General features: G+C 57.9%; 1 protein-coding gene across 4 annotated transcripts; it reads left to right on the forward strand.

Moving 5' to 3' along the window:
- Positions 1-1,101: 1,101 nt before the first annotated feature.
- SLC25A29 (solute carrier family 25 member 29) lies at positions 1,102-13,748 on the forward strand. Of its 4 annotated transcripts, XM_038766488.1 has the most exons (7): positions 1,103-1,301; positions 5,848-5,891; positions 7,976-8,010; positions 8,414-8,497; positions 8,952-9,068; positions 10,462-10,545; positions 12,996-13,748. In XM_038766488.1, exons 5-7 carry the CDS (start codon positions 9,033-9,035, stop codon positions 13,740-13,742), a joined length of 867 nt encoding a protein of 288 aa, XP_038622416.1. In that variant the 5' UTR covers positions 1,103-1,301; positions 5,848-5,891; positions 7,976-8,010; positions 8,414-8,497; positions 8,952-9,032; the 3' UTR covers positions 13,743-13,748. The 4 variants fall into 4 exon arrangements, with proteins under 4 accessions (XP_038622337.1, XP_038622416.1, XP_038622497.1 ...); XM_038766569.1 differs by having other exon boundaries at positions 7,976-8,497; XM_038766409.1 differs by lacking the exons at positions 7,976-8,010; positions 8,414-8,497; positions 8,952-9,068 and having other exon boundaries at positions 1,102-1,301.
- The last annotated feature ends 309 nt before the right edge of the window (positions 13,749-14,057 follow it).

Below are 14,057 nucleotides of genomic sequence, written 5' to 3' on the forward strand. Positions count from 1 at the left end.
TAAGCGCTTGGGGAGTACAAGTTGGCAACATCTAGAGACGGTCCCTAATCAATCAATCAATCAATCGTATTTATCGAGCGCTTACTGTGTGCAGAGCACTGTACTAAGCGCTTGGGAGGTACAACTTGGCAACATCTAGAGACGGTCCCTAATCAATCAATCAATCAATCGTATTTATCGAGCGCTTACTGCGTGCAGGGCATTGTACTAAGCGCTTGGGGAGTACAAGTTGGCTACATATAGAGACAGTCCCTAATCAATCAATCGTATTTATCGAGTGCTTACTGTGTGCAGAGCACTGGACTAAGCGCTTGGGAGGTACAAGTTGGCAACATCTAGAGACGGTCCCTACCCCCCAGTGGGCACATAGTAAGCGCTTACCAAATACCATCATCATCAGCAGCAGCAGGGACATATTGTGTTTGTCGCCGTGGTGATGCTTGTGTCCGGGGTGGGAGGGGTCTAAAGGCGTGGGCCACCAGGTGCACAAAAGGCGTCCACGCCAACCACCAGGGGGAGTCGTCGAGCGCCTCGGGGCCCGAGCGCCCAGTTAAGGCCCGGGACGGATTCCGATTCGGATCCGGCTCCGGCTCCGGAACCCGATCCGGCTCCGGGCCTTCCTCCGTCCCGGCAGCCGCCCGGGAGCCTTTGTCCGCCGGCTCGGCCTCCCGCTCGTCCCGCCGGGCCCCGCCCCCTCCCCGCCGGCCAATCGGCTCCCGAGGCTCCGGCGGCCGGCCGGGGCGTTGTCCGGAGCTGGCCCTCTGATTGGACGCGGCGCTCCCCTCCCCTCCCCTCCCCGCCCGCGGCCCTGCCGTCCGTCCCCCCCGCGGTCCGCCCGGGCGTCCTCCCTCCGGTCCGCCCGCCCGCCCGCCCGCCCCTCCGCCCGCACCCCGCGCCGGGCACCCCGGAGCCGAGAGGAGCGCCGAGGGGAGCGCCGAGCGGCCCCGCCGGGTACCGACTCTTCCTTGTTCCTTCATTTGCCTAAAAAAAGAAAGAAACCCCAGCAAAACCCAGCGAAACCCCACGAGGCGGCGGAGAGGCCCGGGGCGGAGGAGGGAGGGAGGGAGGGAGGGAGAGAGGGAGAGAGAGAGAGGGCCGGACCGACGGGCAGACCGCCCGCCCGCCGCGGGGAGGGAAGGAAGGAAGGAAGGAAGGAAGGAAAGGAAGAAGGAAGGAAGGAAGGCCGGCCAGCCACGTCTGGGCGCTCGGGCCGCCCCGGGGCCGGTGGAGGACCACGAGGACGAGGAGGAGGAAGAAGAGACTGGCCATGGCGCTCGACTTTCTGGCGGGATGCGTCGGGGGTAAGGAACCGGGGCCTGGGGGGGGGGGGGGGGGGGGGAGAGAAATTGGGTGGAGGGGAGGGGGAGGCGGAGAAATCGGGCGGAGGGGAGGGGGAGGCAGAAATTGGATGGAGGGAGGCGGAGAAAGTGGGCGGAGGTGAGGGGGAGACAGAGAAATTGGGTGGGGGGAGGCAGAGAGAGTGGGCGGAGGTGGGGGAGACAAATTGGGTAGGGAGAGGCAGAGAAAGTGGGCGGAGGTGAGGGGGAGACAGAGAAATTGGGTGGGGGGAGGCAGAGAGAGTGGGCGGAGGTGAGGGGACACAGGAATTGGGTGGGGGGAGGCAGAGAAAGTGGGCGGAGGTGAGGGGGAGACAGAAGTTGGGTGCGGGGAGGCAGAGAGAGTGGGCGGAGGTGAGGGGGAGACAGAAGTTGGGTGGGGGGAGGCAGAGAAAGTGGGCGGAGGTGAGGGGACACAGGAATTGGGTGGGGGGAGGCAGAGAAAGTGGGACGGGGGAGGCAGAAAGTGGGCGGAGGTGAGGGGGAGACAAATTGGGCGGAGGTGGGAGGCAGTGAAATTGGGGGGGGCAGAGAAAGTGGGCGGAGGTGAGGGGGAGACAGAAATTGGGGCGGGGGGAGGCAGAGAGTGGGCGGAGGTGAGGGGGAGACAAATTGGGTAGGGGGAGGCAGAGAAATTGGGCGGAGGTGAGGGGGAGACGGAAATCGGGTGGGGGGAGGCAGAGAGTGGATGGAGGTGAGGGGGAGACAAATTGGGTAGGGGGAGGCAGAGAAATTGGGCGGAGGTGAGGGGGAGACGGAAATTGGGTGGGGGAAGGCAGAGAAAGTGGGCGGAGGTGAGGGGGAGACAGAGATTTGGGTGGGGGGAGGCAAAGTGGACGGAGGTGAGGGGGAGACAGAAATTGGGACGGGGGGAGGCAGAGAGTGGGCGGAGGTGAGGGGGAGACAGAAATTGGGACGGGGGAGACGGAAATTTGGGTGGGGGGAGACAGAAATTGGGTGGGGGGAGGCGGAGAAAGTGAGCGGAGGTGGAAGCGAGACAGAAATTGGGCGGCGGTGGGGGGGACAGAGAAATTGGGCGGCGGTGGGGGGGACAGAGAAATTGGGCGGCGATGGGGGGGACAGAACTTGGTCGGGGGAGGGGGAAGACAGAGAAATCGGGCGGGGGTGGGTAGGGGGGAGGCTCCGGGATGGAAACCGGCTGTCGAAGAGAGGGGAGGAGGAGATTGGAGACGGAGTCCTCGGACGGGAGGAATGTAAGGGGCGAGTAGAGAGTCGGGGGAGGAAATCGGGCGGCGCGGGAGGGGAGCCACTCTGTAAGGAAGCGGCCCCCCAGCCGGGGGGGGGCGGGGGGGGGGGTCTTCCCGGGGGGCAGGGGCCGGGGGAGGGGCCCGGCTAGCGGAGCCTCGGCTCGGGTTTCCTCCAGCCCGCGGCCCCCAAGGGGGAGCCCGGCCTGGCCGGGACCGTAACAATAGAGCCGGAGAGGGTCGGAGCCCGTTGGTGGCTAGGGACCGTTTCTATCTGTTGCCGAATTGTACTTCCCAAGCGCTTAGTACAGTGCTCTGCACCCAGTAAGCGCTCCATCAGTACGATTGAAGGAATGAATGCCCCTGCCCCAGGTTGAGCTTCAGCCTCTGCCCCTCCCTTAGTGAAGGAACCCACCGCCTCCCCCAGGGATGCTTAGAATTCCCACCCCAGACCCCGCTTGGAAAGGCAGAGCTGGGGATTCTGCCTCAGGCAGTTTGTGAAGGGGCAGGTTGGGAGCAGAATGTCCAACATCCTGAAAAACACAGATGGAAACGTCTTTCCTTGTAAGCTGGAACACCCCGCTCCACCCCCAACTTTTTTTCCTCACCTGATCTCTAGCTGGGTACAATCTCTCTCTCTCTCTCTCTCTCTCTCTCTCTCTCTCTCTCTCTCTCTCTCTCTCTCTCTCTCTCTCCCCCTCCCTCTCTCTCCCACCCACCCACCCACCCTTCCTTTTCCTCAACCTTCCCCTTTTCCTCTCCCACTGGAGGCAGGGAACAAGGTGGGTTTTGGGAGGCAGAGAGTGAGAAAAGATGGGCTCTCCCTCCCTGTCTAGGGAGCAGAAACACAGCACCTAAGGGAGCTACTGGTTAACCCCACCCCAACCCCCCAAACCATGCTCTCTGTGCATCGTGCAGCCTGCTGCAGTTTGAGGGCCCGTTGCATGATTGCAAACTGGCCGTGAGCCTGAGAAGACAGTCCAGAGGGGGAAATGAGGGTGCAGTGGGTCTTGGGAGTCTTCCCCTCCCCTCCAGGCCCAGACCTAGGTGTACTGTCTGGCACTACCTGAGGGACCGCTCTGTCCTCCAGTATGGGATATTCCGGGGAAAACTGGTGAGGCCCGGGGCCTGGCCCCACCATACCCGAAAGGGGAGAGAACAAAATGGGTGGAGGGAGAGGGAGTGGCTTATCATGATCCGGGAAACCATTAATAACCCTGGAGATGAATCTCCTTCCTGGTCCTCCCTCCCCTGGCCCAGCTAGGCAGGTGGGACGGCCGGGGCGGGCCCGTTCTGTGAACCCAGCATGGGCTGGTCTGTGTAGGGTGTGATCTCAACATCATCTCCGGCGCCTCCTTCACATCATCTAGGAGCTGTTTAAAGCACCGGCATCTCCTTCCCTCCCCATCCTGTGCTGCAGCTCAGGTCGCCCCTGTCCGTTTTTCCTTCCCTCCCCATCCTGTGCTGCAGCTCAGGTCACCCCTATCCATTTTTCCTTCCCCACCAAAGAAGCTAAAAACACAAGGCAAACCCACTTGGCTTCCTCACTGGGAGGGGAAGCCCCTCCCTTCTCTCTCCCATCAATCAATCAATCTATCGGTGGTATTTATTGAGCACTTACAATGTGCAGAGCACTGTACTGATTGCTCGGGAGAGTATAATGCAACAGAATTAGCAAATACGTCCCCTGCCCTTAACGAGCTTACGGTCTGCATAATGCTCTTTACAGGAGCATTCCTTCCATACAAAACAGGGTTTCCAATCTGCGGTCCTAGAGGCGAACACGAAAGCTTGGACGGGCGTGTGGGCTGAGGGATCATAAGGGGATGAAGTTTGGGCTTTGAGGAGCCCCACGCCCTCCTCTGCTCCAGGCTTCTGACTGTGACCTTATTCTGTCTTTTCCCTCGAGCGTCACCCACGTATTTATTTAGGCACTGCTGGCCCGTGATCCGCTCCCCGGGCTTGGCAAGCCCTCCAAGGAGTGATTCAGCGCTGAGCCGGCCCTGGAGGCCATGGTTCTGCCAAGACCTTCTCACTGGGGTTTTTGTACAACCTCCTTTCACCTCCCATCTCTCCTTTCCGCAGCCGCCACCGAGAAACGGCCACCATTCATTCATTCAATCATATTTATTGAGTGCTTGCTGTGTGCAAAGCACTGTACTAAGCACTTGGGGAGTACAGTATAACAACAAACAGACACATTCGCTGCCCACACTGTCACCCCTCCCCATGCCATCTGTTGCCCTGGAGCTGGGGGGAGTCCTGGGATCCGGGTGGGGCAGGGCTGAGAGCCTGTTAATCTGCGCCTGGGGTCTTCCGAGCCCCTGAGGGGACACTCAGCTGCCAGTCACGGTGGTCCCTGGTTTTCTGTAAGCTTGTGGGCAGGGAACGTATCACCGACTCTGTTGTATTTTACTCTCCCAAGTGCCTAGAACAGTGCTCTTTACGCAGTAAATGTTCAATAAATACCATTGATTGATGATTGATTGAAATGGCATAGGGGTGGGGGGGCACGGAGGGAAGATGTGATTAGCTGACCCGGGATCTGGAATCTGTCCCCTGTGGGTTCCATCTCTGTTCCTCACTGCTTAAGCAGCATAGCCTAGAGGAAAGAACCCAGGCCTGTCAAACTTCTCTGTGCCTCAGTTCCCTTTTCCGCAAAATGAGGATTCAATACCTGTTTGTTCTCCCTTCCACTCACCGAGAGTCGCATGTGGGCCGTGATTATTTTGTATTTACCCCAGTGCTTAGTACATAGGAAGCCCTTAACTAATACCACAATTATCATTCTTATCATTACACCTTGCTGGTAGGTTTTGTGTATCTCTCCCTGCGGCTCTGAGTTGAGACTTCTCCCTGTGGTTTCTCAGCAGAGGAAGATCAGTTCTCATCCAGACAGGGGGCTAGTACAGATCTTACCTAGCCTCCCGGCCTGCGTTCCTGGTCAAGTCTGGGATCCCCAGGGGTCCGAGCGGGCGAGTGAAGGCTTTTAGACTGTGAGCCCACTCTTTTAGACTGTGAGCCCACTGTTGGGTAGGGACTGTCTCTATATGTTGCCAACTTGTACTTCCCAAGAGCTTAGTACAGTGCTCTGCACACAGTAAGCGCTCAATAAATACGATTGATTGATTGATTGAAGGGAGCAGGATGCCTAGGGCCCCTTCTCAGCTTGGCTGACCTTCTCCACCCGGACCAGGCAAGTGGAGATCTCTCCATAGAGGAGGCTGTGGTCCAGACCAGAGGGGCTTGGATCGAGGAAGAAGTGTCCTCTTCTCCAAGCCTCACACATGTTTCTGTTTCCCCAGGTGCCGCAGGTGTGCTCGTGGGACATCCATTTGACACCGTTAAGGTGGGTTTCATAGCTGGACCCTCAGCCAGTGCTGATCTAAAAGGGGCGAGTGGAGAGTCGGTCTTGGTTTCGAATCATCGCTTGGGTGGGGCGCCGGGGGATGGGCTTTGAAATCAGAGTACTCGCTTTTCAAACTGTCGTCAGTGCACCGTGCTTCCTGAGGTCTTTTCTGAGCCCTCTGAAGGGGAATGGCAAAATAACAAGTGTCCACATGCATTCGGTGGACTCGGCCCAGTCAGAAGTCCATTGGCGAGGGGCCTCCTGGGACCACTCAGACACCTCGGATTGACCATCTGTATGACCATTTGTACGTTTAAAGTCCCCGTCCCTCCACTGGTTGGGTATCCCAAAGCTTAACATTGCCCGTCATTTTCCTCAAGCCTGCTGGAACTGGGAATGCCGATTTGATGAGAATCAAAGATCTTTCACGCTCTTAAGCGCTTTAGGGGAATTAGATACAACGTGGCAAATGAAGATCATCTCAGACCTTTCATCTCTACCTCTGTAAGCCAGAACACGCTGAGTTTTAAGTCCCAAGGAGTGCTATATATGCTTTGAGGTTTCCAGTCTATTTCTTCGAGGATTACAGTGATTTTCTTTTTTTCTTTAACCGGCCCCAACAAGGCACCTGCAGAGGACGTCTCGCTAATAAGGGACGCTTAAAAAATGTCCCGATCCGCGGGGTTTTGTATCTACAGCGCCCCGCCCCTCACCCTTTGAAATTTGAGTGAAGCCAAGTGCCCTTCGGGGGTGGGAGAAGAATGCTGTGCTTGCTTAATAATCCGAGAGCTTCCGCTCTCTTGTTTCTCACACAACTAACGTGAACAGCTCCCAGACGCCGCCAAAACCACTCGGCGCTGCCTAGCTTCTCCTAATGCTGCTGCCTCCTCAGAACCGCCCCTCCCACCCCCCACAGCCTCACCGACTAGCCGGGCGACGGACGGGGCGGGTTGGCCTCTGGAAACCAAATCACGGTGGCCTGTCAGTCAGCCAGTCGAAGGTATTTATGGAGCCCTTACTGTGTGCAGAGCACTGTACTGAGCATTTGGGAGAATGCAGTATAGAGCAGCGGAGCTCCGGGGTGAGTGAGGAAGAAAGCGGTTCAGGGATCGGCACATCTGACCTGCTTCGGTGCAGTTGGTGAGGTGACAAGGGGAGAGCCTCCTCTAAACTGCTCTGGGTCCTCTTCTGGCTGTAACTGTAGTGAAATGTAGGCTACGCTAGAACAACCGAATCCAGCTCCTTGGTAGATAGGACAGGGAGCCCATCGCACAGCAAAGAAAGGTGACCCAGTTTTCCAGAGAGCTAGCTAGGACCGAAAGGCAGAGCTAGGAGAATCAGTCATTCCTGTTTATGAAGAGCCGACCAGCGGGCAGAGCACCGTACCGGGTGCCTGGAGTGTGTAGGGCATCTTTGGGTGAGCGTGGCAGAGGTGAAGGACCCAAGGCCCGCCCTCAGGATGCTTACCATCTAGCCAAGTGATTCCAGTCGAGGGTTTCATAATCGGCAGGTGAAATCGGAGCAGTTCCACGTTGCGTGATTTGGCGAGGGGAGTTCCCGACGGAAGTGAAGTGCGCCCGGCCGGGCAGGGTGGATTTCTTTTTGTCCCATCTTCCCGCTGTCCTGAACAGGAGGGGCGCTTTCTCATTCTAGTGGTTTCTTGTGCAGCCCAACTTGGAAATGAGTTCGTGACTTGCTGAAGCGGAAAGGGCAGTTCGCTCAAGACGAGGAATGTTTCCTTGCCCCCCTCCTCCTCTTCCCCACACACCCCGAAAGGTCTGTCAGGGACCTCGCTCGGTTGGATGCTCCAGCCGAGACCGGGAGGAATGGGATGGGGGCTCCAGGGGACGTGGGAGAAGAAGACAGGGGCTGAGGACAACTGGAAGGAGAGTGTTTCAGTAGCAGAGAGGAATGACGTTCTCCTCTCCTGCCCTGAGAGGGCTGCCACCCCTCCCCGCCCTCTCCCCCCTCCCCCAGTCTTGTTTTGATGTGATGTTGAAAATTTGCTTTGTTGCTTTTAACTGCCTTTACTTTCTGAGCCAGGGGCTGTCTTCATTAACAGCAAAAGTGTTACTTTGTTGTAGATGACAGACAAAGCCTCATCACGGAGAGTTACCTAGTAAGTATAGACCAGGTGAACCCTTCTGTTTCTCTCAGTCTCGATTTGCCCCAAAATGTGTGATTCGTCCCAGTACAAAGCGATGGAACCACGCACAGTCCAGCCTCTGCCCTTTGTCCGCCTCACCCCCCACCTCCCCATCACTCCCCAACAGCCTTCTGCCACACGATCGATTAGCCTTCGGGCTCTCTCGCAGGGGGAGGATTCTCTGCGGAAGGGGTGGGGTCGGAAATGCGGCTTTCTCCTCCGGCATGTCGGTCGCCAGAGGCCCTTCCCGACCGCCAGCTGGGTCGCCAACATGCCCCCTGCCCCCCGCCCACCCCCACCTCGACATCACCGAGCTGCCGGCCTGGGACGGGATTGACTGGCCCGTGGCAGCAACGAGTCTCCCTCCAAATTCCAGCCCCTCCCCGGATAGTCCATTGGCTGTCCCGCTGCCCGTCCGTCCCCATGGCCTCCCAGACGAGCAGAGATCGCCGTCACGTGGGTAGGAATGGGCTGGGGGATGAGGGGGAGGGTCCCGGGGGCGGTGAGCTGACAGGAAAGCGAGCATGAGGGCTTCTGATCGGGGGCTCCGCCTTACAGCTGTTGAATAAGGTGTCCGATCGGGAAATCGGGGTAGGGGGAGAGGGGTGGGTCACCATCACTGTCCGGGAAATTGGCACATTAATTACAGTTTGACTCATCGAGGTGGTCTTAATCGAAATACCAAGTACCCGGATCCCGAGAGGCCTGTCCTCCGTGGGTCTGAGCTGCGTGTGCGTCAGATGAGGGCGGTGCCAGCTTCCCCGTGGCGGGGCCTTGCTTTGGTTTAATTCTAGCAGCTTTGCCGCGGTCTGTTTCATAAATCCCAGTCACACGTCCCCCCCGCCTTCCCACCTCCCGCTCGAGAGCTCGCCACCCGTGAGCGGCGACTCCCGGCCGGCTTCCTTCTTTTTAAGACTTCGGAGGGCTGGCTTGCACGTGGCCGTCGGCGGGGGATCGGATGGCTCCGGTTCCACTTGCACCCGGTCCCCGGGTTCATGCGTGCTGGCATGAACTCGGCGTGTGCTCACATGGTATCTCCATTGCATTTCCCTGTGGAAGAGGGCGTTCAGGGTGAAGTCCCCCAGATTGGCCTAAATAGATCCACAGTTAGGGGCGAAATAGCCCCGGCAATGGCAGCTGGGGATGAGGCTTTGACGGCTGGGTTAGTGAAACCACATGCCGGGAGCCCGGTTTTCTTGCCCTGGGCTTTGGTGCCCCGAGGACTGGCAGAGCCACCCTCCCTGGGGCCCGTTTAATGATCTCGTTTCATAATTGAGAAGCAGCGTGGCTCAGTGGAAAGAGCACGGGCTTTGGAGTCAGAGGTCATGGGTTCAAATCCCGACTCCACCGTCGGCTGTGTGACTTTGGGCAAGTCACTTAACTTCTCTGTGCCTCAGTTACCTCGTCTGCAAAATGGGGATTAAAACTGTGAGCCCCCATGGGACAACCTGATCACCTTGTAACCACCCCAGCGCTTAGAACAGTGCTTTGCACGTAGTAAGCGCTTAACAAATACCATTATTATTGTTATTATTATTTGGGGCGGGAGGGGGGAGAGACTGTATTTAATACCTTGTTTTTGTAGAGTGTTTTTATTGTCCCAAAACACTTCACATCTATCATCTCGTATATTCCTCCCAACATCCCTGTGCGGTGGGGAGAGGCAGAGGCAAGTGGTACCCTCCCCAGTTTTACAGATGGGTAGAACGAAAGCAGGGAGCGGCTAAGGGACTTGCCCGAGGTCACCCAAGCAGGGTTGAGGCAGAGCTGGGACTCAAACCCTGCTGTCCCTCGTGTACCACTTCCCACCTGTAGTGTAGTGTATGTACGGGGCTTAAGGCCCTCAGCATCTCTCCAGTAAAAGGAGAGAGGACCGGCCCCTACCGGAAATGGAGTTATAAGGAGGAAGCTTCTGCTGCTTCGTGGGGAAGGCCCGGCCCTTGCCTTAGCCGGCAGTTACAGGGCTAACCACTCTGCCTTACCCATTAGGCACCGCAAGCCCCCTTCCCTCCTGAAGCGAAGGCGGAAAGCCAAGCCGCCGGTCCCCTACAACTCCTTCTGTCTCCCCACACCCCTTCCGGAATGCCTCCGGCGTCCCTGGGTGCCAAGCATCCCGTCGCCGCCCGATGCAAGGTTGGAGTGGGCGGGTGGGAGGGGACAGGGAGGGAGAGCTCAGAGATGCCCCTCTCCACCGCAGATCTAGCCTTCAGCCTGCTCCCCCGCCACCCCCCTCCGCCCACCCGGGCACATGCCCCAGGCTCACACTGTGCCCTGCCTGCACTCTGAGCGGCCGCCCGCGCAACACACTCCACCCTCCGCCGCTGCCCTCGGGGGGTCTGGTCACCCGTGCAGAGGACGGGGGAGTCAGGAGAGCTGGTGCCCCAGCGCCATTCTGCCCCTCTTCACCGTAGGCTCTTGTTCTAGGTCCGCTTGCAAGTCCAGAATGTAGAGAGGCCTCTCTATCGAGGGACCTTCCACTGCTTCCAGTCGATTGTCAAGCAGGAGAGCGTAAGTACCTCGTCGGGGGCAGGTGGGGCCGTGGTTCTCTCGGAGACAGAAAGAGCTTTTTAACTTCCTGACGCGATTAACTTTAAAGTATCTGCGAGCTGATTTTTCTGGGGCAGGTAGAACTTTTTCATTTGGCTGTCCCAGCTGTCAATTCTATAGCAACCCCCCTCTTCTCCCCTCAAGAGCACCCCCAGTTTCTCCCTGCTTCTGGGGCTCAGGAAGCTTCTCTAGCCACATGCTAGCCTGTCAGCCCCTTTTTTGTCTTATGATATTTGTTAAGCACTTACTACGTGCCAGGCTCTGGGGTAGATGCAAGCTAATCAGGTTGGACACAGTCCATGTCCCACATGTCACTGGGCCATGTCGGGCTCCCCATTTTATAAATTAGGATACTGAGGCCCGGAGGAGTGAAGTGATTAGCCCAAGTCACACAGCAGACAGGTGGCAGAGGCAGGATTTAGAAGCCAGGTATTTCTGACTCTTGGGCCCGTGCGCTATCCGCTAGGCCACACTGTATCTCATCTCTTTCCACAATTAGCGTGGATAACGGAGAGCTGAGTTTCCTGCCTCGTTCGTAGTCCCCTGGGTACCGAGGGGGGGACTTGGGTCCTGGGAGCAGAGGCCAGTGGGTATGGTGGAGGGAGGGAGGAAAAAAGGGGCAAAAGCAGACACTGTAGCTGTTGGAGTGAGTATAACGGAGTCTCCATTTTTAGGTTCTCCCCTCTCCCCAACCCATCAGGCCTTGTTTCCTCTAGGAAGAACCAAGGAGAGAGGCTAGCAGGAGATGGGGAATCAATAGGATTGAGCACTTTCTCTATACAGAACGCCGTACTAAGCTTCTGGATAGAATAATAGTCAGTAGCCACGATGGCTGCCTTCTTAATGGAGCTTGCAGTCAACTGGGGGAGACACACTAAAATAAGTTACAGGTAGGAGGAAACAGTAGAGGAGAAGGATGAAAGGAAGAAAAGTGGTACAGAAAGAGGTGATTGCCCGGGTCTGTCAGGGATGTGGAAGTGCTGAAGTGATAGCCGGGGGTGGTGGCTAAGATAGAGGGGGAAGATGAAGGCTGATCAGGGGAGGCCTCCTGGAGGAGATATGATTTCATCAGTGCCTTAGAAGCCGGGGTAGGGAAGTGGTCTGCTGCATCTTAACAGGCAAATAGTTCTAGGCATAAGGCGGGGATGTGAGCAGGAGTTTGGCAGTGAGAGCGAGACCCAATGAATAGATTGGTTTGAGAAGAGCTGCTTCAGTGCTCATGCAACTCCCCACCCCTTCCCAATTCGTTGAAGGAGCTGGGGAAGGCACCTGGCCTGGAGTGGTCCCCACTAGGCACCAGAGTAGAGTAAATGGCTTTGCATGAGCAATCAACCAGTAGTATTTATGGAGTACTTATTGTGCAGAGCACTATACTAAGCACTTTCGAGAATCCAGTCGGGTCCCGTGAGAGGACACCCTCTAGGGCTGCGGAGGCATGGGGTCTCTGCCCCTGTTGGACAAACCCTGCTGCCGCCGGGTTGGGGTGGCCGGATCCCTACTGCGCTTCCTCACTCACTCCTGGGGGCCGGATGGAAGAGGTCTGGTGTTCCCAGGAAAATGTCAATTTCCCCCCTGGCGCCACAGACCCGCCTGTCCTTCTTCCAAGGAAGGGCCAAGCCACCTAGCGTGAGGGAGAGCAGCTCCTGGCTCAAGCCACCCCAGCTCCATGGTTGCGTGGCTCCAAGTTGGTGGCAAAGACTCCCAGCATCTTGGGTACACGCAGTGCCACCCTGGCCCAGCTCCACCCCCCATTCAGCCTTACGGACGACATTATGTTTGTCAGAGCAGCAAGATTGCGGGCTCGTGAGCAACCAGCCTGATGGGTAGAGATGTTGGCTGCCGAGGCAGCTGGAGCTTTGAGAATGGTACTCTGCCATCCTGACACATCCATTTCCTTTCCACCCCCACCAACATGTGTGCACACACACACACACATCCCACCATTAATTCGATTGTATTAAGCACTTACTGTGTGCAGAGCACTGTACTAAGTGCTTGGGAAAGTGCTAATACAACAATAAACCGTGATATTCCTTGCCCACAATGAGCTTGCGCTTCCCCCACATACCCAAGAGGAGTTATGCATCAGAGCTGAGCCATCCTGAAAGCTACAGCAAGCAGCATCAGGGACGGGTGACGAGAGAAGACAGTTTCAATCATATTTATTGAGCACTTACTGTGTGCAGAGCATGGTACTAAGTGCTTGGGGGAGTACAATATAGCTATCAACGGACACATTCCCCGTCCACGACTAGCGTAGAGACTGGAGGGAGTTTCCTTTCCTTCTGTGATGGTGGTGGTGTTTCCTATGGTTTTTCCCTCACTCTCCTGGCCTCCCAGCTCCGGTGGCCCTGCGCTGATGGGACCCGGACCATATCAACACCTCTTTTCCCCCCGCCATCCCCCACCAGGTGTTCGGCCTGTACAAGGGCATAGGCTCCCCAATGATGGGGCTGACCTTCATCAACGCGCTGGTGTTCGGCGTCCAGGGGAACGCCATCCGGGCCCTGGGGAAGGACACGCCGCTGAACCAGTTCCTGGCGGGCTCGGCCGCGGGCGCCATCCAGTGTGTCATCTGCTGCCCCATGGAGCTGGCCAAGACGCGCCTGCAGCTGCAGGGCACCGGCGAGTACAAGCTCAAGGCCAAGACGTACAAGAACTCCTTGGACTGCCTGGTGAAGATCTACCGGCAGGAGGGACTGCGGGGCATCAACACGGGCATGCTGTCCACCCTGATCCGCGAGACGCCCAGCTTCGGCTTTTACTTCCTGACCTACGACTGCCTGACGCGCGCCCTGGGCTGCGAGCTCGAGGACGGCTTTGTGGTGCCCAAGCTGCTGCTGGCCGGCGGCATGTCCGGCATCGTCTCGTGGCTGTCCACCTACCCCGTGGACGTCATCAAGTCCCGCCTGCAGGCCGACGGCGTGAGGGGGGCCAAGCAGTACAGCGGCATCCTGGACTGCGTGCGTAAGAGCTACCGGGCCGAGGGCTGGCGCGTGTTCACGCGGGGCCTGACCTCCACGCTCCTGCGGGCCTTCCCCGTCAACGCAGCCACCTTTGCCACCGTCACCGTGTTCCTCATGTACATGAGGGCGGAGGGGGAGGACCTGGGCGAGTGCGAGCGGGGGCCGGCCCTGCAGCAGCCTTCGGGTCTGTAGAGTCCGGCGGGGGGGCGGCCTGGGGTGGGGCGGGGCCCCGGGCCGTATTTTTATAAGACACCTGACCCCCGGGAACCGTGTAAATAAACCTGTGTCGGAAACCGTCGACGTGTTCTGTCCTTTAAGGAGCTCGCTGGGTCGCTTCTACGGCCGCCCCAGCCCGGCTACCAGCGTGTCAGCCTTACATGCCCGCTCGCTTTCTGCGGGGTCCAAGGTGGGAACGGGACAGGTAAGAGGGGTAGCTCTCTCCTTGACCACGCTGACCAGGTCTAGGGGACACCCTGGGAGACTCCTTGACCGGGTCTAGGGGATTCC

The sequence above is a fragment of the Tachyglossus aculeatus genome, chromosome 1, assembly GCF_015852505.1.
Source record: "Tachyglossus aculeatus isolate mTacAcu1 chromosome 1, mTacAcu1.pri, whole genome shotgun sequence".
Classification (NCBI taxonomy): domain Eukaryota; kingdom Metazoa; phylum Chordata; class Mammalia; order Monotremata; family Tachyglossidae; genus Tachyglossus; species Tachyglossus aculeatus.